Genomic DNA, 24571 nt, shown 5'->3' with positions numbered 1-24571 from the left:
ACTCTCCCCTGCCTGGCTGAGCCTGGCCACCAGGAGTGGGTCAATGTGGGAATCACCAGGTGGCTGGCCTACGGTACTGTCCCCTCACCTGGACGCTACAGGATCTTTAGCCAAAGGGTCAAAGTCCCCTTGTCAGTCATGCCCTTTTTTAACTGATGTGGTGGGTTCATTTCTATCCCTCAGTCTCAAGTGTTACCATCCTGGAGGCACTTTTCCTGACCAGCCGGTCTAACATGAAGCCCCGCCCCATCTCTGCTACCTCATCTATTTCTTCTAAGTAGGTATGATTTTCTGTCATCGTTTCCTGTCATTTGTCTATTTGTCCATCTGCCTCCTCTCCGGCTGCAATGGTCAGCCTGGTGAAGGCAGGAGTCTAGTCTGTCCTGTTCACGTTCATACTCTGAGCACTTAGAACAGCATCTGTCTCATACAGAGCAGGTCCTCAGTAAATCTTTTCTGAATCAATGAATTGTTGAATGGAAGGGAACAACAGGATCACAGCAATGCAAGAAATAACCCACTGGGTGAGGAGAGCCCAAGTTGATAAAGATCCTATTGAAAGTATGTATGGTGTGGGGCACCTGGCTGGCTTAGTTAACAGAGCATGTGACTACTGACCTCAGGGTTATGAGTTCGAGCCCCACACTGGGCATGGAGCCAAGAAAGGAAAAGGAAAAGGAAAAGGAAAAGGAAAGAGAAAGAAAGACAGACAAAGGAAGGAAGGAAGGAAGGAAGGAAGGAAGGAAGAGTGTGTGGTTGGGGTGGTAGCTTCTGAGGGTCTCCCGGGTTCTTGCAATGGGTGACGCGTAACAGGAGCAGGCCAGGGGCTTCCAGACAACAGTGGGGACTGGGGTATGAATACCTGACCCTAAGCTCCCTGCCCCACCCCTTGGCCCTTGAAGGCCAAGGTAAGGCTGGGGCACACTTATCTCTGCTCTGTCATGGGAACCAGGAGGCCTTTGGGGTGAGTCGTATTTGCAGACCTCAGACCACCAATAGGTTATACCTCCCCCTCCCATATGCCACGTGTCACTGCAGAGTACTTGTCCCCCACACGTGGTTGCCATCGGCAGCTGGCAGTAGCACTCACCTGCAGAGGTGGACACGCCTGCGCTCACAGCGGCAGGGCCCTGGGGCAGGTTTTTCTTCACACCATATGCTACAAGAAAGGAACCACTGAGTCAGCAGGGCCAGTGTGGGAGAGTGGCTCCACAAAGCCTAGAATAGCCTGAGCAGTCCCAGCAGGGGGCAGGCTCCCCAGGTGACAGGAAGAGCTTAGTGGCGACTAAATAAAATGAATTGTAACAACAAAGGCAACTGTCTCCAGCCACAGGGGCGGCAATGAGTTTAGATGACACTTTCTTTGGTCTAATCCTCATTCTTTTAGGATTGTTCCAAAATTCCACCTCCTCCCTGAAGTTCTCCTAAGACTCCTTCCCTTCAGAACTCCTAACACCTGCTCTGCACAACAGGATTCATGTTGTCCTATAGGACACCTGGTTGTTTCACGTGCATTAGACTTTCTACTCCAAGTAAACCATAAACAAGCTGAGGGCAAAGGCTAAGGTTCACCCCTCTCCTGTTCCACCTCCCCAGGTTTGCACAGGGGTACACCATAAAATCAGCTAGATGATCGAGGTACAGTGACAGGGGACCAACAGGAACGGCAGTGAGACACAGGGGTATACAGATGACACTCCACAGCAAGGGCTCCCCTGTGGTTTCCCTCACATCCGAGCCAGCAAATGATCGAAGTTGACATCTTTAGGTTGGGAGGTGGGGGGGGCTGTTTCTTTGTTGGGAAAGGTTGATTGGTTTTTAGGGAAATCTGGTCCCTCTGATTCAGTTACTGGAAAGGGATATTGTGAGTTACAGCTGCAACAAGGCGTTACTTCCCAGACCCTAAGCTCCAAACCTTGGCTACTGACCTGTGGAGGTGGTGGCCGCGCCATGGGACAGGGTGGACGAGCTGGGGGCCAGGTTGTTCTGCATGCCAAACACTGGGAGAGGAATGGAGGGTGGGTGAGCGCAGGTGGAGAGGGGGCCCCTTAGCTTGAGGCAGCCCCTGGAGCACCCCAAAGCACTTCCATGATAAAGATCTTGGCACAGGCCAGAGATTCCCCAGATTTCTCAGTTCTCACATTCTCAGTGACACGGTGAGCTCTTCAGGCCCCACCCCTCACTACTGGCCAACAGCTACCAGCAGTTTCATATATTGGGTAGTTAGGGCCACATAGCTGAATAACAGTAATCTGCACAGGGTCTGACAGATGCCACTGTATTTAAAAATATCCCAGGGGTGGGGAGCCCGGGTGGCCTGGTTGGTTAAGCATCCAACTCCGGATTTTAGCTCAGCATTGGGCTCTGCACTGAGAGGGCAGAGCCTACTTGGGATTCTCTCTCTGCCTCTCTCTCTCTCTCTCTGCCCCTCCCCTGTTCGTGCTGTCAAAAATAAATAAAACATTAAGAAAATGGTCATATGTTTGCACTGGAAGCCAGGCAGTGACACTGAGCCCCCAGTGAACAACAGTGTTTATAAAAAGATCTAAAGTAAGATCCTTCAGGAGCACCTGGGTGGCTCAGTCTGTTGGGCATCCAACTCTTGATTTCAGCTCAGGTCATGATCTGAGGGTCGTGGGATGGAGCCCTGTGTTGGGCTCTGTGCTGACAGTGGGGAGCCTGCTAGGGATACTTTCTCTTTTCTCTCTCTGCCCCTCCCTCGCTCTCTCTCCCTCTCTCTCAAGATAAAATAAACATTAAAAAAATAAAGTAATATCCTTCTAACATAAGAGTACTTTGCACCTGAAAATGTCCACAGTGCTGACTCTGCCCCTTTACTTCCATTTCTCCACCGCTCACAGAAAAGAGACCAGAACAGAACAAGTAGGTTCTGGACACCCCAAGCACCCTCCCTCAGGCCTTGTCCTTGGGGGCTGATCTCCACCTAGGACTGAGGGCAGGCACCCCTTGGGCCCTGTTTCTGCATCCCGTGTGCAATGAGGAAAGTCTTCACGCTCATGGGCAGATAAGAACATCTTCTGTGGAAACCCCTCTGTTTTCCTCAGCAGTAGGGAGCATCACTAACTTGTAAAGCAAACGTGCTAAAAAGGGCGACGCAAGCTGGCAAGCACTGACCTGAGGAGCAGGTGCTGACCCCGGGGTGCAGTGTGGGAGAGCAGGATGCCATGTTGTTTGGGACTCCAAAGACTGCAGGGGAGGAGGAGGAGGAGGAGGAAGGCTGGTGAGAGGGACCTCCAGCCCAGAGCAGGGGAAACCACAGAGGTACCAGAAGAAGTGCCAGGATTAAATTTTTCTATTTTGTTATGTTTCTGGTTTTAGGGAAATCTTGGGCTCTTGCCTTGCAGCCAAGGACCAAATTGTCCATAGTGTGCCTTGAGTCATAGCCAAGGAATGGTCATAAGGTGGTCAGGCCTCGCGTGGACCCTGGGTCACCCTTTTGCAGAAAAGGCATTTGAAGCCCAGAGAAGTTAACCAACTTTCTCAAGGTCACAGTTAATCCATGTGGAACGAAACTAGGTTCCCTATACACATTTTCATGTTCTTTCCCATTATATTTTTTCCCTGATACACTGTGCTATATAGTCCTTTTTATAGGGGACCCATCAAAAGAAACACCTTAGAGACTGAATTGAGCTGGGGTTTCAATGGGAAAATCTTGGGATGCTAGGTCACAGAAGACCCCTAGAGAAAGCCTCCAGGGAAGGTAAACAGCAGAGGGGTCGTTCAGCTCCAGGTAAAATTGCAAAGGGTTCAGGGGTGGGAGGGGAAGTGCACTGTACCACGTACCCGATCCTGCAGAATAGGCATTGGTGTTGAGGAGGGATGAGCTCTGGGTGGTCACATTGTTGTGATAGGTCCCCATGGAGGACCCCGCCGGCAAGGTGGAAGACCACATATGGGAGGGAAGGTTGGCGTCCAAGATGGTTGTATCATAGGTGCCGGACACTGGAAACAGACAGGCACACCCACACCCCAGTGAGAGACAAAAGCAGCACCCAGTCAGATTGGTGTGCCGGCACATTCTCGGGTTTAGCCCTGAAGGTCCCATGTCCCGGGACCTCCCTCAGTCCAGGGAAGTTGGTCAGTCCACTTTCATCTGAAACTTCGGAGCTGGTGAAAACTTGATCTCTTGCATTAAAAATTCTTGTTGTGGCTAACAGACACATGAAAAGATGCCCAACATCACTCATCATCAGGGAAATACGAATCAAAACTATAACGAGATACCACCGCACACCTGTCAGAATGGCTAAAATGAACAACACAGGAAACAACAGGTGTCGGCAAGGATGTGGACAAAGGGAACCCTCTTGCACTGTTGGTGGGAAGGCCAACTGGTGCAGCCACCCTGGAAAACAGTTTGCAGATTCCTCACAAAGTTGAAAATAGAACTGCCCTCCAACCCAGCAATTGCACTACTAGGTATTTGCCCAAGGAATACAAAAATACTAATTCAAAGGGATACCTGCACCTCGATGTTTATAGCACCATTATCTACAACAGCCAAATTATGGAAGCAGCCCAAGTGTCCATCAATTGATGATTGGATAAAGAAGTGGTGTATATATACAACAGAATATTACTCAGCCATAAAAAAAAGAATGAAATCTTGCCATTTGCAACAACATTTTTGCTAAGTGAAATAAGTCAGAGGAAGACAAATACCGTATGATTTCACTCATATGTGGAATTTAAGGAACAAAATTGATGAACATATGGGGTTGGGGGGAAAGGGAAACAAACCATAAGAGATTCATAGCAATAGAGATCAAACCAAGAGTCGATGGAGGGAAGTGGGTGGCGGATGGGCTAGATAGGCATGGCAATTAAGGAGGGCACTTGTGATGAGCACTGGGTATTGTATGTAAGCTATGGATCACTGAAATCTACTCCTGAAACCAATAATGCACTGTATGTTAACTCAAATTTAAATAAAAATTTGAAGAGAAAAAAAAATTCTTGCTGACTCCTGGTGAAATCTGAAGTAGGTCAGTTTTGCTCTGGGGTCTGCCCATTTTTCCAAGATCCCCTCCCCACCTCCTGGTGTGCTGTCCCCTCCACTGGGACATCCATCGGTTGCTGATTCTGCCACTGGTGCCAGGGGGCCACAAATCCCACACAGAATTCCAGGCATGAGGCAGGTGCAGAGAGCAAAGCCCCGGTCCGAGACCATCCCGCACAGAGGGCAGTCTTCTCTGGTTAAACTCTCCTTAAACCTTCCTATGTGCCAACCAGACCCAAGGGGCACTCTGCCCCCAAGAGAGGGGACTTTGGTGCTTCTTCAAATCTGAAGCCAATTCTGCCTCTTCACTATACAAGGGGGAACTAGCCATGCAAGTCATAAAACCTGCCCTGAGGTTTGGTTTTATATTTAAAAATAAGAGAAATATCACAATCTCAAGGATTGTTGTTGTGTTTTGTTATTGTTTCTTTTTTTCAGGAGTAAGGGACAGAAAGCTTCACAACATAGCAGAACTGGCTTCTCTCCTCCTCTCCGTCCAAGGATCTGCTTATTCATCTTTCTGCCTCCCACAGAACCCACCTTGCACTTGGTAGGCATGTGATCCAGGAGTGCTCAACAATGTCCATCCTACTTGACTATGACCCCCTGGTTATCTGTTTGACTTCCCCCAGAGGCCCTCACCTCCACGAGTGGCCGTGTCTCTCCTGTTCCTTGCTTCTCCTCGGTGCCTGCTACTTGGCACGGAGGAAGCACATAATAAATATTCACTGAATAAATGAATGAAAATACAGTTGTCCCCACTATTCTTCACTCGGGGAACCTGGCCAACACATTCCCAAAAGATGTCAAGAATGTCCTGGGAGAGTCTCTAGGATTGAGAGCCCGACTACACGCTCGTGGGATGGTGGACCAGACAGGGCGCAGCCCACATGCTCACACAGCATCAAGAGCAGACTCTTAGTAAGTACTCTGTGAAGTCTCTGCCACAACCTTGGAGGCCAGTCGGGGCACGGCTGAATTCCGGGGCCAGGACAACTCTGCCACCTCGTTCCCTTCCCTCCATGGAAGCTGGAGCCCCGGGGCTTACCTGACTGGGAGCTTGCCGTCACCATTTTGGTCTCCACCGTGCCTTTCTTGGGGATGGGGAGTGTATTGGAGCAATTTCGGGTGGGGCTCACGCTTGCAGATCGACTCCCCTTGAGCAAACGCTTAACATCATCCAATTCCGTCCCTGTAAAATAAACCCCCAATTTTCCAATAGGCCCAGGATTCTTTCCTGAGTCCAGCTGCAGTGGAAAAACATATATGGCATTCTGAATGAGGCGGGGGTGGGGGGAATGACATTTGCTTCACACGCTGGGACATTTTTGGTCAGCCTTGTAATTTTTGTATTTTGTCAATTTATAGCATCTATCAACCTGGCACTTTGTAATATTAATGGCCTCATAAATACAGGGCCTCCACAGGGAGGTCCTCAGTATGTATTTCCTAATTAGACCTCATCAGACAGCACAGGGATAATTCTGTGGCTGGAAGACCTGGTCGTCCTAGATCAGGGGGCTGGGAGATTTACACACAGGGCAGTGAAAGAACCAGATCTCTTGAAACAAATGATTCAACAGGGGTCTCATCCCCCACCGGGACACGCTGAATGTCAAGTGCCTGACCTTGTATGCTCTGGAGTGTCAAAAGGAATTCGTGGCTCATAACTCCTAAACATTATGCTGCTTTCGTGTGGGTTTGGGGTCTATTTGGCCACTATTATTTGTAGTTAGGTCACCTAGAGGTGTTAGCTCCCTGTGCCTCCCAACATGGCAAGGAGGAGAGGAAGGAGACATCATAGGAGGGTAGCACATAAGAGGTCTGCAGACAATGTGTCCTAGAAGACTGCCCAGGTACCCCCTTCCCTGAAAGCTCCATCCTTTGGCTCAGCCCTGCCAAGCCTGGAAGGACTCTGGTGAGATAGCCTCAGACCCCATGGCGCAGGGCCCTGAGCTCTTTGCGCCAGCCCCAATCTCTGATTCCTGGGCCAAGTGGCCTCTTTCTCCTCCTGCTTTTTATACTTGGCTCTCACCCTATCGGTTGGGCTCTTTTCAAAATGTCAAATAACTTCTAACAAGAACAATAGGAGTGAAACAAAGTCAACAGACAGACTAGGGAATCCCTGACATTTGAAATAAAGTTCAAATTCTCACACTCGACTTGCTTCTGACTCTTCTCCAATCTTAAGTATTCTATCATGTCCCCTCTTTCTCCTTTTCCTTTGGCCACACTGAACATTCCTCCAACGTGTGGGCATATGTTCCTCAAATGTGTCATGCCAGCGTATCCCACAGAGCCTAAATGACCCATCCTTCGGTCCCCCTTCAAGGGACATGGACCCGAGAAGGCTTCTTTGACTCCCTGCTCCTTCAGCTCCCTGAGATGTCATGGTTGGTTGGTTTACGATCTCCCTGTTAGCAGCAAGGAACATGACTTACTCAGCTCCTCATCCCCAGCACCTCGCTAAGGGTCCCTCTCACAGAAGGCCCTTCAAGACGTTTTATGATTGAGTGACCACACACATAGACACACAGACACACACACACACACACACACACACACACACACACTGGTGACCCTGGATTCCTGGATCCTTTATTTTCAGACAGACAGTGACCACTTACATCGGGTAGATGGGGATGCACTCTGTAGTCGAACTCGGATTTCGCTCTCTGCCAGGGAAGAGATGGAGAAAGTGTGAATGAAGGAGCTTGGATCACAGTGCCTGACACTGAGCTCTGAGCAGCAGAAAAGATTCTGGGCTGTGTCCTAAGAACAGGAGGCCTAAGTGTGCCCAGAACAAGTGCTATTTAAAGGAGAGGTCCTCTCCCCACATCCCAACCTGCCCACTGTACACATCCCAGCGCCTGGGGATGCCCTGATGAAATCACAGGCTGAGCCAGGAGGCTCCATCACCATCAGCATTGACCGAACCCCTTCCCACTGCCTGTCTCCCAACTGCCCAAACCAAGCTGCTGTCTTGCCTCCTGGGTCTCTGGGTCATGAGAGAGAGAGACTTCTAAAACCCGTACCATTTACTTAGCCACTTGGGCCTCCTTTGGGCAGGAAATGGATGGTTTCGCGTTATTAGTTAGCTTCAGGTAGGCCATTGACATCTTTCAACTATTAGCCTAAAGTTGGTAGCTGGTATGTTCCTAACTTTCAAGTTACTGATGCAAAAAGGCACCTGGGAAGTCTAGACTGATCAGTGAGGGCTACAGCAGCCCAGCCCATGAGGAGCCCTGCCTTCAGCAAGGCCCTGACACGCCGCTCCTCCCCACCCTCACCAGATCCATTGGGGCCGCTTTCCCCAGGACCACATTTCCCTCCTAGAGCCTTCTCCACAGGCAGACGTGGACAGTGCAAAACTGTCACGCAGCCCTCTGTGCCCTGGAATAATTTGAAAAAGAAGGGCTTTTGCTCATTTCTCGATGCATCACGGTAATTACAGCGGCTCTAGTTAGTCAGCCAGGAGACTACAAGTGAAGTCAGATGTGGCGCCAGCATCATCAGCTAATCCGCAGCAGGACAAGCTGCTCCCCAGCTGGCTACCATGTGATTTTAGCCTTGCTTCCACTCGCATGCTACGTCACCGCCAGAATCTACCCTTCCCATCCTGATGGGGCCGGCAAAAGATTCCCAGGAAGCTGTAAGCTCCTCAGACGCAGAAACCATGCCTTATTTATTCTTCTCTGCTTCTCAGATTTTCTGGCTCAAGGCTGGGCACCCGTGTTAGATGCTCAGAAAAAACTTGGTGAATGAACTGAAATGAACCCAGCAACAGAGCTCACCTCGTGTTTGGCTCCTTCCTCTGGTTGAAGATGATGCTGAGAAACAAAGACAAGTAATCTTAGGCATATGTAAGAGGTGGCATGCTAAACAATTTTCACCTGGAAGTAGGTCTGTTTAAGTGGGGGGTGGGGAAGAGACGGTTTTCAGTGTGCATTTATATCCAGATGGGCACCTTTCTCTTTGTTTCTACTAATGTGTCTTTGTAAAGTCTTTGCAAACTGAGTGTCCTGCCCTTCTTCCCTGAGCTCAAGTCCTGTGCATCCCAGTTCCTACTTGGTGTCCCCACCCGGAAGCTGAGCCACCAGCTCTGCTTCAGGATGAAATGACTGAACACATCAGTCCATGTGGAGGCCTCCACCTGGCTCCCCTATTTCAATCACTGGCCCCACAGTGAACCCAACCACCTGGGGTTGGCAGTGGGTGCTTAATAAATGATGGCCACATAGCCAAAGGGCAGAGAAAGTTTTGCAAGGCTCCAATGCATTTAGGGTGTTAGCTAAATGAATGTTAGATTAGCTCACACTTAGAGTGTTAACTAAGGTAATCATTTGGAAGCAAGGTCATTAGGGCTGGCTGTCTACACAGATGAAATATATTAAAAAAAAAAAAAAAAACAGCCAGATCTCTTTAGCTTTTTGTTAGAGACTGCCTTGGACTTCCAGCCATAAGCAAATAAATAAAATTATAATCACTGTACAATCATCGTATCAATTCAGACGCACAGTGAGAATCCAAGAACATGGACCAAAAGGTTAAGGCCAAAGGAAGACAGATCCTTGGGTTTCACTTGGCATAAAGTGTGCCCCTTTGCAGCCAATCATGGTGGAGGTGATGGGATGTTTGGCATTTTGAGTTCAGCCCCCTGCTCCTCTTTGCTGGGAGGTCTCTGTGTGTCCTGTGGAAGGAAAAATCCTATAATTGTTGCTTGGCCTTAGGGGCTTCTCTGTCCAAGCCTGAGCCCTGTGTGAATAACTTGCCACTTCAGTAGTATCAGGAGCAATGGCGAATGCCAGCAAGTTAATGTGGAGGTCAGTCGCCTTAAGATGCTTCAGGGTAAGGAAGCAAGGGGTCAAACTCCTTTAGAAGAATCCAGTTGACTCCAGACATTTCCCCAGTGCCTCATTTGACCATTTCTTTAGAAAGTAAGGAAAGGACATACCAAATTCCTTCCGAGGGTACTCCGGAGAAGAGTTGCCGCTGGAGCTCCCTGCAGAGGGAGAAAACACTCAGCACACAGAGCCAGTCCTCCCAGAGAAAACACTCAGCACACACATGGCCGGCCCTCCCAGAGCTGCCCAGGGGAGAAGGTGCACTGGGCACCCCCTACTGAACCTCCCGGCCCAGCGCCCTGGATGGCAAGTGCTCTACAGCAGGCTTGCTGTGGAAATAGGACACACCTCCAGGACGCAGCTGGGGCATTTTGCTGTGACCACTGATCTATTTCACGTGGCGAAGGGTTAGAACAAAGGAAAGCAGGACGTTTCCATTTTTTTTGTTTTTACATCCTTGACTGAGTGTGCCCTATGCCAGTGTTGGTGCAGGTGACCTGTCCCTGGTCATACAAATAACCGGCAGTGTCATTGACCTTGTGAAGCCAGTCCCAAATGTGGACCCTGTTACAATGAAGGCGCCAGCCCCCAGGAAGTCCTAACATCAGAAAGCGCTGTGGTGACACCCTGCCTGGCCTGGATTTTGGCTCCCCACCCCCACCCCTGCCATATGCCAGCTCTGGGTCTTAACTCACTTACTGGGGAACTCAAACCCTCAATCCGTCTTCTCCACCACCACTACCCGTCTCCATTCAGTATCAGAGCCACTTGCTGCCTGGCTGGTCTGTTTCCCACCAAACCTGCTTCTGCAGATGACCAGGCACTGCAGTGACCTGAGGGGCAGGACCCAAATGTCTTCCTCCGGCCTCCTGCTTCTTGACCGTGAGCACCTCCCTGCCCCACTTCCATGTCTCTGCCTGGTCCTGCTCTCCCCAGCCGCGCACACTCTTCCTCCTCCTGTGTCTTCTGACTCTTCGTTCCCTTTCATCCCCAATGTTCTCTTTCTTTGCCCCTTTCTGATCTCATGCTCCCTTCCTTGGCCAGTTCCTGAGGTTTCCATCTTCTACTAACTAACATCTCTTCATAAATGCCGCCAAGCTGGGTATCCTGCCCGACTTCTCCCTGAGCTCAAGTCCTGCGCACCCCCCTCTCCCTGCTCTGTAGCCCCACCGGGAGCTGTGCGGCAGCTCCGCTTCAGGGCACATCCCCGAGCTCGTCAGCATGGGGGCCTCCACCTGGCTGCCCTCTTTCAATCACGGGCATCACCACGGTCCCAACCACCTGCGCTTCAATCTCAGACTCTTTCTCCCCCCTCTCCCTTAGTACTTAATCAATTGTCAAACATCAATTCTGTCTGCAATACATCTCATCCCTGCTCCTCTTTTCCACTCCAAATGCTGCCACCCTAGTCCCAGCCAAGTTTTCCCTTCCTTGACCATGGAGCACCTTCTAACTTGTCACCACGTTCTGCCTCTTTCCTCCCCATTCTTCCTGCACATGGCTTCCAGAGTTCTAGTCCTAGACCTCAAAGATGATTGACTTTTTATTCAAAAATCCCAGGGGCTTCTCACTGTGACAGAACAGCATCCAAACATCATAGGCCAGCTCTGAATCTGAGCCCCTCCAGCTCTCTTCACGTCAGCACCTGCTTGCTAGTGAGCCCTGACTGCTGCCTGTGTGTGGCCCCTGCAGGCTGGAGCGACCCACCTCTCCACTGGGCGTCACACATCACACATGAAGGCCCATCTCAAATGCTACCTCCACAAAGAGTCTTCCCTGAAGACTCAGCTGGAAACCATAATCCCCTTCTACTTTATATCATAGTTTTTAACTTATCATCTTAGCTTATCCAGTAGACTACAGGCAACTTGAAGCAAGATCCACATCTAATTCATTTCAGTATCATTAGGGAGGAAGAATTTCCTCTACCCTTCAAGATCCTTCTAGCTGGACCAAGAAGCAAATTGACATGAGACAGATTAACAGGAGAAAAATCAAATTTAGCTTCTGAATCCACACAGACATGGAAATTCCAGAGACTGGCAACATGATGCTCATATGAGCTGAGGAGAGGGGTAGGGGCTTGAGAATACAAAGGGGAGAAAGACCGTTAGCAGGAAGGTGAGAGGAGATGGTTGGAAAACAAAGATTGCCTTATTACGTAAGTAAGTTTCCTAAGTAGAAGGGTTTCTATTAATAGCTCTCTTCTTGGTACAAGCAAGCAACCGAGGGGGAGGTAAAGAGCTTTTCCTGAACCTGCTGGGTTTTGATTGCTTTTAACTCAAAATACTGTTCATGCCAAAGTGACCCATTTGGGGGCAGCCTGCCCTTGGCCCCTAGAGCATCCACTAAAACATTCCAAAGGGTGTTAAATACATGGTAGATGCGTGATAAAATGCTAAATGAATTAAGGGGGTGGGTAAATCAATGAAATCTCTAAGTAGCATGAGTCTGTGAAAGAAATGAAAGAAGAGTGAAGACACGGCAGAAACAGGTAAATAGGGGTGGCCAATAATTTCATCCTCAAAAGATGAGCGAAGTTATCTGGGGAAGAGAGCAGCGCTCTTGTAAAATCTGTGGGACCAATACCTTCGTATGTTCCGTGGCGGGTGATGTGAGTCTTCCTCTCAAACGTGGAGCCTGGTGAGTTGGGCAGAGTGGAGGCGGGGGAGTGAGCCCTCCTGTAACTGGAGGTGGAGGCATTGCCCCGTGTGCTTCCACCTGCAAGTGGGGAAAAGCGTAAAGTCTCCCAGGGCTCCAGTAGACCGGCATGTGGTCACACTAAATACACTCAGGCTGCTCAAAATAAAAAAGGGCCCCGTGGAAGGCCAAGAGGACTTCTGGAGAACATTGCTGGAAGGGTCCACCTTGGCATTCCAATGGCCACTCAGAAATGGGAGATGGAATCATGGCTGCTGCCCTTCCCCAGCTGACCGTGGCAGGAAGGCAGGGGGCCCCTCTGTGGATGTGGTTACACATGGCAGCTGAGAGGCTTTGGCAGGATTTTTCTTGAGACGTGGCACTTCATTGTAGCTCACTACTGGATGGACCAGAGTATAACTGGACATGGGAGTGTTCCTTGAAAGCAAACAGCGACCACTCCTCTTGGTCAACCCAGCAATTTGTGTGTTTTGGGTCTTCTTTTTCAGTGTCAGTCCAAGACTTTTTAAATGGCTTCAGGGGTTAATGTGTGCTTGTGTTTTATTTGGTTTGGTTTTGCCTTGCTTTGTTTTGTTTTGCCTTGCTTTGTTTTGTTTCAGTTTGAAAGCTACCCTGAAAGAGTCTTTCACTGGGAACAATAGGCCTGTGTTGGATGCTTGCCCAGTGGAAACTCCGTGTGAGATTGTATGTCACTAGATTCCCTAACAGAGTAATCCAGTCCTAAATTTCTTTTGTTGTTGTTGTTAATTGAAATTATAAACCCTCATGCGTGCACACCCTTCCTAAAAGAAATGGCTTAAAGAGAGTGATTCAGTGGGGAAAGAGCTACCTCCCTATGAAGCATTCTTGATTACTGTTATTTATACTGGGAACTTAATGAAAATGGATCCCACTGTAAGTAGGCTTCGAATGTGGCCGATTTGAAAGTGTCACAGTGGCTGGGACGTGTGTCAGTTACATAGTAATTTGGGGCATTTGGAATGGATGACAAGCAGTTGTGACCCTCCCTCTCCTTGTAGGACTCCCTCTCTCCCTGTCCATCTGTTCTCCCCCAACCCCATTCACCCCCAGGCACTTACTTGAGTTTATGTAGCCACTGCTGCCATGTGTCAGGCTGTGTTTCTCCAGACGGCTCCCTCCACTAAGAGAGCCTGTTTTAGCATAGCCGTTGCTGGTTCCCCCTTCTGCAGAAACAAGAAGCAGGTGAGAATTTATGGGTGGAGTCAGGCCAGGGGATCCCCTCCTCCTCTGCTTGCAGAGATCACCCCTGGCTTATCGCCCATGACCCTCTGGTCCCTTTGCAAGTGCAAGTTGCCATACTCTCATTTTTGATAGAAACATCGAGAACAAATATTCCACCCAATTTAAAAGCAAAGTCTTCTGGGCAGAGCATATCAAGTTGCTCATTAGGAAAATTTAAATATTAGAAAAGGCAGTTGAGTGAGGAAAAGTTCTGCGAGGCCAGGGCATGGGTTGGGCTGGCTTTTTTGAAATTGCCTGGTCAGTGCCACAGACATGCCAGCCACTAGACTCGCTGAAAGGGTGAGTGACAGCTCTGTGTTGCTGGTGTTCCATGTGGCAGCCCATGGTGCTCTGACCTCTTGTTCCCACCCCCTGTGAACAAGGCTCCCTGGGGAGCAGGGGTAGCTTTAGGGCTGCGTCTCCATTATAGAATCCACTAAACCTGAAGACCTCCTCAGGAAAAAGAGTGGATTCAGAGGCCTGACTGGTGGTTCCCTCCTCCCACCCTGTGCTCAGGCTGGATAAGGTTTCTGCCAGGAGTGTCCAGATCAGGTAAATCTATACAGAGAGCAGACTTGTAGTTCTCAGGGGAGAGGGGAGAGGGGCGGGAGAATGGGGAGTGACTGCTTATGGTCATGAAGTTTTCTTTTGGGGTGATGGAATCTTTTAAAATTAGATTGTTGCAATGCCTGCACAACTCTGTAAACATACTGAGAACATTAATAAAAGGAAAGGTCACTAAAGTGAATTGATGCTAAGGTGAGGCTGAAGAGGAAGCCTTGCCACTTAATGTCAATTTCAGGAAGCACCTGTCAATTGCAGACCCAGCTGAAGAATCCTCAGAGGGAAAGTATCCTCAATTACAGGCCCCAACAGGAAAAGATATAGGTTGCATGCCTGCAGGAAATCTACGCCTGCAACTCAGCCAATAAGAAGCCATCCATCACCCTGAACTCTTGCTTTTCTCCAATGGACTTTAAAACACCTCCCAGCTTCTTCCTTCTCCATAAAATAATCTTCCTTTCCTTTGTTTGTTGGACTTGCTTGTGGTTCTGCCTTAGTTTGTTCCAGTCTGCAGTTTTCCAAATAAACCTGCTTTGCTGGTAAAATAACTGGCAGTTTTATTTTTAACATTAACAGTACTAACAACCATTGAATTATATACTTCAAACTGGTGTGTTTGGTGATTCGTAAATTAATGTCAATATAGCTGTTAAAAAAGAGATTTCAGATCTTTTGGATTTGCTCAGCTGAAGAATACATAGAAAAAAGGTTACATGTGGAGTCCTTCATACATGCCTTACTGAGAAGGAAGCTCTTGGTAGTCACTTACTTGGTGGTAAGGATGTAAGTCTTGTAGTTACTGTTTCCGTAATAACTGGAAAAAGACAATAAAAAGATAAGATCTTAAATAACACACTGAATTCCATGTATGTTGGCAAGGTCTAACATCTCTCATAGGCTCAGCATCTTAAATTAGGTTCAACATAGATTTTTGTATACTTGTGCTTTAAGGTATGTGATCTGACCCACTGTCCGTGAAAATATGTGCAGTAACAATGGGGTTTAATTTACCTGGAAAATAAGTTTATATCCTTTTGGAACCAAAAGTAGTTACCTGCTGGTTTGAGGGATGACGTACTTACCTTGACGTCTATGGCTCTCATTTAACAATTAGATCCAGTCCAGGCCTGGATTCACCTTTGAAGGAGGACCAGGGCCTCAAATCACTCTGAAGTGTGCCAAGTCACACTCTGTCTGCACTAGCTTTTCCATATGGTCACCCCATCCGGCTGGGGCCAACACATTATCCTGGCTGATTTCACTGTGAAGTGGATAATTATTTTGTACTTCTTTATCAACTGGGGGTGTCTCAAGGACATAATTCATTCCCAAATCATCAGGGCCATCCCTGAGAGTAAGGAGGTGTATGTAGGAAGGCAGGGGTCAGTAAGTCACACTTGGTGCTGGGTGAAATCGGGGATAGATGAACATCAAAGTCAGACTTGAAGAACCAGTCCCTTTGCCTCCCCAAATTGAGTTTCTCTAGACTCCAAGTCATGGTGAGTCTATGGAGGTAACAAAAGCTTCCAGTATGCTTTTTGTTTGTTTTTTGTTTTTTGAGAGAAGAGATAGAGAGTGAGCAGGGAGAGAGGCAGACAGAAAATCCCAAGCAGGCTCCATGGTGTCAGCACAGAGCTAGCATCGAACTCAGGAGACCACGACCCCATCAGAAACCAGGAGTCAGATGCCCAAGCCACCCAGGCCCCCCACCTTCCAGTATGTCTTAAACACCAGTTAGAAGACCTGTTGCCTTTCTGAATCTCTCTCTCCCCTGCAGCAACATGGGGAGGTGGGTGGATTCCTAGAACCAAAGTGGGGCCAATGTTCTCTGACAGTGACCATCACTGCCTCCTCCCTCTGTGTGGGATATAAAGGAGTACCGATATAGCTGAGGTCACGGGTCTTTAACAGCACACTTCTGGGGTGCGTGCGTGCGTGCGTGCGTGCGTGTGTGTGTGTGTGCGCACATGCCCGGGTATATATGTGTGTGCATGGTGTGCATGTGTGTGTGCATGTTGGAAGAGGTGGTGAAAGGGGAAAAGGTGGAATTTCCTTTGTGCCACTTTAGGCTCTCCTGCTGACTACTGCTCCATCCCACACCAGTTTTGCTGCTCCAACCCCCTTCCTTCTTCACACTGTATTTTCCTAACTGATTTCTTGTCCTAGCAGGAACCACATTCCATGCATAACAGGAAATGGTTTTTTAGACTAAAATGGCAGCTTGATTTGAAATAATAGTCCTTGAGCTTTCACTAAACCTCTCATTGTGTGGACCTTTGGGATTATTGGACACATAAAAATAAATTATTTCTTAACCTAAAGTTCCAAGTCTGTGAAGCCAGAATATTTTCATTAGAGATATATGAAAGTCACAGGATAAATGAAAGAGAACTGTTTAGGGGACAGTTTAAATGTCTCTGAATTTATCATTTGGGCAGTTTCACAAAAGAAATGTGTCTGTTTTCAATTTCACTGTCGACTGCAACTGTGACACTGGTGTTACTGTAACTCTGTCCCTGCAGTAACTGGGATATTATTCTTTTGGATTCCTGCTGCCCTGTATTCTAAATAAAGAAATGGTTAAACAACTTATGACAAATTCATTCAACAGAATATTATACAGCTACGGAAAATGCTAATTATGAAAACTGTACATCAAAATGGTAATTTTCATTTTTGAAGAAAGAGCAGAACACGGTTTGATTATAAGTAGGTTAAAATAAAAATCAACAAAAGCCATCTTATGGGAAGGAATAAAGTCTACTTAGGAAACATTTTAAATGATACATTGAAAAAAAAAGCAAAAAAAAAAACCCAAAGAAAACTAAAAATAAATAATTTAGAAGTGATATAGAAGTTGTGATGGAATTAGCAAGGAATTATTTACTCTTTCCAATTTTTTTATTACTTTCATAAGGATAATATATTGTTCTCTTACTTCTTTCAGTGACTTCGGTGCCATCGCGCTTGTTTTTCTTGGTTACATCCATACCATAGCCACCTGCAGAAAAGCCAGAAACCAAGATCAGCCATGACTCTGACCATCACTCTTAGGAAGGATAGGTCCCTAGTATGCAAGCTGAGAACCAAAAACACTTGATCACTAGAATTCAAGGCATAATTCTTTCATGTACATATTGTTTACAAGTCATTTCCACTTCTTGATTCAGTTCTAAGAAGGAATAATTTAATAGTTCCACTTTGGATTCTATTCTTTTGTGTGGAAAGCTTATTTTTCAGGATCTCATTGACCAGCCTGCCCCCTGATGAGCATTAAAGGGATTACGTGGAAGATGTGGTGTCCTGACCTTTGACTATAAAACCTCCATTTTTTGCCAAAGTAACAAACAGCTGAAGGATATCTGTCAAGGCACTTGCTGCTTTTAACAAACTCATTTTGATGTATCCCATAATTTTCAGTGTTCTATTGGAATTCTATGACTATAAGACATTCATGCTTCATTATTTACAGTTTAGATGGGAGAATGATGTTGGAAGGATTTAAATTAGGGGGAAAATCATTGTGTCGTTGGTACTTGTATGGAACTTAGTACTTTTCACAGTATGAAATTTTCCCTTTGTAACAAGCTAGCCCATGATGCTTATTTGCAGACATGAGTAGGAAAAATATATGAAGAAAATGTGTAAAATCTACAGAAGTACATAGGAAAAGACATATCTGTGTGTTTTCTATGTTGCCCCTTCACTCACTGCTTCTGGAAGGGAAAATCATTGAGATCTTGTCCACTGTGTCCTGAAACATAGATGGGCTGAGGCCAGTTGACAGCAAGAAGCTGGGTGGGGGTTCAGGTTTAAACACACAGGAGACACAACAGGGTTCCCCACCCACCTGGGTTCTCGTTGCTGTGCTTCTCAGTCCCATGTTCTGGGAGGACGTGAAGTCTGGCTTTTCCTGTGGTTCTCTCTCCTCCCCCTAACCTTCCCTTCCTCTTTTGGATGCAGTTCAAATTGGATTCTAGAATTCTGGGCAAGCCACTCTGCCCAGGATTCCCCTTGCTTGAAGATTTCTCCTTTCAGTCTTTTTTACCTGCCCGGTGATTCTAGGGTCAACTTATCCATTAGGCATAGAAGGCACAGTGCCCAATCCTATCATACTTTTAGGCGCCTACAAAAGTGTTTCAATTTCTTTTTAAAAATCAGAAGAGAAATGAACACAATCCGACCTGGTTTATATTCTTTCAATGCAGTTATAAAATATAACTTTTAAGATGTTTTGTTTTGTTTTGTTTTTAATGGATGAAGGGGTCCACGAAAGAACAAGCATCTAGGGCCCATGAACATCAGAATGCAGGCCTGGGTGACTTCCCCACTGAAAACCAAGACCACAGGAAGGAGACAAGCTAGCTGCTCAGCTATCCTGTGGAATGAACCAAGATCAGCACAGGTAGCCTCAGGGCCTGGGTGTATGTGCCAACTTCTTGCTCATTGGAGTTTCTTAAACAGAGCTCTAGGCAAAGAATGAGGCATCATGGAAAAATTCCTGGCTGGATCTGAGAAGCCACAGAAAGTCTTTGCAGGTATGTTTCCTAGAGCCAAAAAGGAGGGGCTCCGTAAACAATTTCACAAGGGAGACCAGCGTCATTAGAAGGCCAAACCTGGCCTATGTCTGTGTCTGCATTCTGGCTATAACCTATATGACTATTGTCATGCAAACATACATGTAACCATACATTGTCTTTGAAATCTTTTGTTTAAGCAGTAATGGCCTTTGGTACCTCTGAAGCCCGCTCCACCTTTTTTTTCTTTTTTTGATTGGTCATTACCTGTGGACCAGGAGACATTTTGGAGATTAAACATTCAAATGGACCTGGCTGCCAGTAGAGAGCCACTGAGGGGACACCTGAATTGGTATGAAATGTTATCCCGAAAGGAAGTGTTTATAACAATCCAGGGAAGCTTTTACTTCCTGCAAGTTATTGCTTATTTTGATCTGTTAAAGAAAGCTGCTGTCAGCAGCTACACATATGGGTTTGGCTGGGTTTATTTTACTTGCAGCCATCAAGGCAGACTGATGATAGCTCCAAGTGATCGGGGTCTCAGTGTCCAGGCAGCAAACCCAGGGAGTGTTTTGTTGTTCTTTCTGTACCCAGGAAAATAACCCACTTTCCTAGGCACACTCATCTTGTTCTTAAGTTCCAAAGATGGAGCCTTGAGATGTGCTGCAAAATGTAAAGGGTTCCTCAGCTCCCGAAGGGCACAAGGACATCACCTGCTAAGAAATCAGATACCCTCCTCCAGGGCCTGGGGGATCCTTACTAGAAGGTACTCTGGGAAAGAACGTGCCCAAGGTGGGTGCAGGTGGATGGACCCCTGCTTCTCGGCCTGAAGCCCCTCAGATGGCTGTGTCCCATGGCCATACAGAATGATTTCTTAGGCCTGGAATACAGAGGATGAAGTTCTGATGACTGTCTCAAAATCTGAGACAGACTTTGAGCTGGCTCCCAGACTGATAGTCTGAAGTGGCAGGGATGTGCTAGGAGACAGAGTCCTTTAGACCAAAAACTTAAGATGAAAAAATTTTTAAGTGATTTATCAAATGGAAAGCAATGGGTCGAGGCACAAACCTTGACTGGGATGGTCCCATGGGATCTACAGCATTCCCAAAGGACTTCCTTTTCAAACATTTTCAGTGCAGATAGTTTTAAGAGGTGCAACATTGGGGAAAGGAGACTGGCAGGCCCGGGCATGTGCGGAGGCTGCCTCTTCTGGGCGTGCTCACCCACTGTGCTTTTCTCCAAAACACTACTTAATGGAAGCACTGTCAAGTCACATAATTTTTAACTCCTTAATTTTAACTTCTTTGATGTTTGGGCCATTTCACTAGAATCAAGGAAGGGTAGATCACTAGGTTCTCAATTCCAAAACTATGCTAATTTCCATCCATAGTTCTAAGGGGCTGCTTTGTGATTATTTCATAGTTAATGATCTTTTGAAGATGTTTCTTTTTTCTACTTTTTTGAATTTTTTTTTTCTTTCCACTTCATTTAAATGTCACATTCACCTAAAACTATTCCCAGGATGACGTGGGGAAAGACCCGCACACACAAGGACAAACTGCTATCAGGGGTAGTAAACTATCACACTGACCTTATTCTAATGACCCATGAGACCCTTGGTCTTTAGTAAGGAAGGGAATGGAGAAGCTAAGTGTTCTTATTTTAGGAATTAATCTTTCTATAGTCTGCTAAGGAATCGCAAGTAATTTTTACAGCTTCTATTACTCCATTCTCTGTACACTTCAAATTTTAAAACAAAGCAACAAAATGGTCCAAATGTGAGAAAACCATCCACTAGCTATGATCTGTTAGCACAGAAGGAGCGAGCAGCGTGACGGCCAGGAAAACCAATGTCCTAGGGTTGATGGTCTCGGAGGTTTTTATCTCTGCAACATCTCAGCAATGGGTGTGCCACCTTTGCTACATTTGGCATCCTTGATTTTTATCACTTGAGGTTGGGGGATTTGGGGCACCAGCTTTGTGATCATGCCTCTTGGTTACAGCCACATTTCGTTAAGTCCGGAGGCCATTAACAATAGCAGAAAAGCCCCAAACCACGTAGACATAGACTCCTTTTGGCCAGAGCTAATCTAAGAATGGGGTTAGTTCTTAGGTGGGATCAGTTTCATGAATGGAATCAGTTTCCATCCAAGATTGAAGCAAGACTCTTTAACTGCCCCCCATGTAAACTCTGATCGGATTTGTGTGGGTGTTTGAAGGGGCTCAGAGTGCAGCTGGACCCTCTGATTCTCTGAGGGGCATACATCAGGGGCCGGATGTCCTCTCTAGTCTAGTTCTGACTTAGATCTGTGACTTAACTCCAAGAGAGAGCATGTAGGGGTGAGAATAAACAATTTTGCTTTTCAAATGGCTAGCTTTTAAAAATCGCACTATATTTTATGGACATTAGCAAATTCAACTATTTGCTACTCAAACAAAGTGATGTGCCAGAGGCTTTGCCTATCCTTCAAAAAGCAAAGTGGCAATTTGTCATTGAGAAGTTAGTGCGGTCCAGTGAGATACTGAAGTTGGTAAATTCTCACACCAAAATGATTTAGGGTTGGGGACAAATTAACCAGTAAAAGTGTGTGCACAGACAAAATTGTCTCTCTCTCTTTTTTTTCTTGTTCTAAGTTTGACACCAGGAAATTCCTGGATTAATCATATCATTTCAGATATTACACTTTACTTTAGATTAGTGGCAGTAGTATTTTGAAAGTATGGTAAACAACAATGTCCATCCATACTTTCGAGTTTAATCGGAACCTGCCAGCACAGAGGTCCCCTGGCAGCCCCTCACCTCTCAGAGCTGAGGGGCTGCTTCCAGAAGCTCCCACTTACCGACTCTTTAACTTCCCCTCTGAGCTGTTGTCTGCTGTTGAGGGAAGAGAAGGAAACAGAGGTAGCAGGAGAGTGAGAGGCTGAGATTGAAGGAATTACCAACTTTGTCATAATCTAAATGAAACAACTCAACACAAGCCATTTGCAATACTGAAAATACCAAAAAAGGAAAAACAAACTGGCCACTAGAGTCCAAGTTATCTAAATTGGCCTTTCTCTCCTTCCCACTGATGAATCTTTCTTCTCGTTCCTTTGAAAGACCTGCCCGGAGCAGAGCAGAACACAGAAACCAAAGTAACCATTTGTGATCAATTAATCACTTCAAGCACAACACTTGAACCTTAACAACTCACTCTTATTTTCTCCCAACAAATACTTGAGTTCTAAATAGCCAATGTCAAACCAAAGTCCCAGAAGAAGGGAGAAAGGGCAGATACCTCCTGTTACTTACCTCCTTTGAGATTTGGAAGGAACTGGAAACAACTTTGAATCAACCCCTCTCTCTCTTTCTCCTCCTGGTGTTTTCTCCAAGATGTTTGCAGGCCCCACTTTTTTTATCCAGACCCAGCTCAGGTGTGTTAGAGCTGAGTGATCTTTCAAAAATGTTCACTTCTCCTGCTCTACCCCTTGTTCCTTTCAATTCTTTGCTCCCTAACAAGTCCTGACAAAGGTGTGTCGGGGTTTACAGTGACTCCACCCTTCCAATTATCTGACACTTGCTGCATTTAAAAAAGATCTGCCTCCAGGAACCAAACTTCACAGGAGGCAGAAAGTTTCTCCTACAGGGGTAGGCCCATTAACCATTTATGGGTCCACGGGGAAAAGGGAACAAAGGTAAAGGAAATGCCCTTTATTACTTCTCCTTATCTTCCATAGCCAGAGAACTGCCACAATTTGGTTTTCCCTTTCCTCTCTGCCACAGAATAGTAAAAATCCCAAAATGCATGACTCATGGTGTGGCCAAGCTTCTGGGGGGCCTGTGGTCAACGGGCCCCAGCCCGGAAAACCTATGAAGTTGGCATGGTTTATATTCAAGACCTGTTTCTCCTGTAGATGCCTCTGCCCTCTTCCCTGCATTCTGACCCAAGCAGGGTCAAGCCCACCTGGAGGAAATGGGCGAACTCATTCAGAATAAGATGTTAGTGAATGCAAATATGGCACAGTTGGTGGCATAGGGATTCATTTTTTTTTTAAAGGGGCAGCCAGGTAGAGTGGTGTTTACTCCAAAGAGTGACATATTAGTGACAGGACTTTAGGCATTTAGCTACTAAATAATGGATAGATACTGTTGAGGATGGTGAAGAACCTTCTTGCCATTCAAATCAGGCAAACAGTCTCCAGATACCCAAAGACAAGTGTGGATGCCTAGAAACTCTGTGGCCTCAGCTACGTTCCATGGACCCATTAGACTTCCCTAAAGGGTCAATTTATACCAATCTATATACTTCTCTTGAATACCTGCTGAGCATCTGGCTTTTCAGGACCCCTAAAGACTAACTTGAGATTCTTGGTATTGGTAATATGGGAGGTCTGAACCTGGGACTCGCTTAGGTGGTATTCCCAGTCCTCAGGAGAGCCGTAGGATTCCTGGAGTATAGCACTAATGCATGTCTGGGCCCTGCCACTGTGGGCACTCACACACTAGAAGGGTAGCAGGCCACCGAGTACCACCTGCAGCCATCTCATTCCTAAGCTCCCAATATTCTGTGCTGGAATAACCCATTTCAGAATCCTTTCAATGACCTAGAATGTGACACTACTGGGTTCTTGTATCTGGGATGTTCCTACTTACCCCAAATAAATACTTACTCAACATGTCTGCCCTGGATCTCATGGGAAAAGAGCACTGGAGAATCTGGAAGATGGAGAGCTTTCAGCATAAAATTGACATAAGCCTGCATCATTCATTCATTTATTCATTAATTCATGAATTAAACGAAAACATGTTGGCTCCTGCTTAGAGCCAGACATTATTTGTTGAGAGTTCAGTGGTGAAATGTAGACATATTCTCTGTCCTTATGGAGTTCACAGTCTGGTGGAACAAGATAGGTCTTAAACAACATATTACTCTACTAAGTCTGCCGGAACAAAATTCTGGTGGCTTACACAACAGAGATTCATTCTCTCACAGTTCTGGAGGCTGGAAGTCCAAGACCAGATGTGGGCAGCTTGGGTTTCTCCTGAGGCCTCTCCCTTGGCTTGCAGAGGGCTGTCTTCCTGCTGTGTTCTCACTTGGCCTTTCTGTGTGTGTGTGTGTGTGTGTGTGCGCACGCGCACGCTCAGCATCCCAGCTGTCTCTCTCTTGCTACATATCCTAATCTCCTCTTACAGGGACACCAGTCAGATTGGATTAAAGCCCATCCTAACAGCCTCATATTAACTACTTCATTAAAAGCCATATCTCCAGTGGTGCCTGGGTGGCTCATTCGATTAAGCTTCTGACTCTTGATTTCAGCTCAGGTCATGATCTGAAGGTTTGTGGGATCAAGCCCTGCATCAGGCTCTACATTGACAGCGCAAAGCCTGCTTGGGATTCTCTGTCTCTGTCTCTCTGCCCTTCCCCTACTCATGCTTACTTGCTCGCTATTTTTCTCCCTCTCTCAAAAATAAATAAACATTAAAAAAAAAAGCCATATCTACAGATTGTGGTCACATTATAAAGTAAGGGGGGTTAAATTTCACCATCTAAATTTGGGGGTGGGAGACACAATTTATAACAGATGGTGTGCATACCCCAAACAATTCAGCGCAAATAAAGAAAGAATTCTGGATACTACCAGAGAAGAGAAGAGGAGAGATCATTCAGAGGAGGGGTGGAAGGACAAGTCCTGCTCAGAAGGTAACATTCAGACTGACAGAGGAAGGTTAAACAGAGGTC

General features: G+C 46.7%; 1 protein-coding gene across 1 annotated transcript in view; it reads right to left on the bottom strand.

Moving 5' to 3' along the window:
- COL17A1 (collagen type XVII alpha 1 chain) overlaps positions 1–22326 on the bottom strand; it is a 50716-nt gene extending 28390 nt beyond the window's left edge. The window contains exons 1-13 of the mRNA XM_030335229.2: positions 22144–22326; positions 17273–17335; positions 15104–15148; positions 13608–13712; positions 12457–12588; positions 9978–10025; positions 8818–8853; positions 7651–7698; positions 6072–6215; positions 3808–3966; positions 3136–3207; positions 1929–2000; positions 1091–1159 (exon numbers count right to left, since the gene is read on the bottom strand). Of these exons, the coding sequence (XP_030191089.1) occupies positions 1091–1159; positions 1929–2000; positions 3136–3207; positions 3808–3966; positions 6072–6215; positions 7651–7698; positions 8818–8853; positions 9978–10025; positions 12457–12588; positions 13608–13712; positions 15104–15148; positions 17273–17324 (982 nt within the window). The 5' untranslated portion in view covers positions 17325–17335; positions 22144–22326. The remainder of the gene's footprint in view (positions 1–1090; positions 1160–1928; positions 2001–3135; positions 3208–3807; positions 3967–6071; positions 6216–7650; positions 7699–8817; positions 8854–9977; positions 10026–12456; positions 12589–13607; positions 13713–15103; positions 15149–17272; positions 17336–22143) is intronic.
- Positions 22327–24571: the final 2245 nt, after the last annotated feature.

This window comes from Lynx canadensis, chromosome D2 (assembly GCF_007474595.2).
Source record: "Lynx canadensis isolate LIC74 chromosome D2, mLynCan4.pri.v2, whole genome shotgun sequence".
NCBI classification, from domain to species: Eukaryota; Metazoa; Chordata; class Mammalia; order Carnivora; family Felidae; genus Lynx; species Lynx canadensis.
The sequence above is the reverse complement of the archived record's forward strand: the minus strand, read 5'-3'. Positions and strand labels throughout refer to the sequence as shown.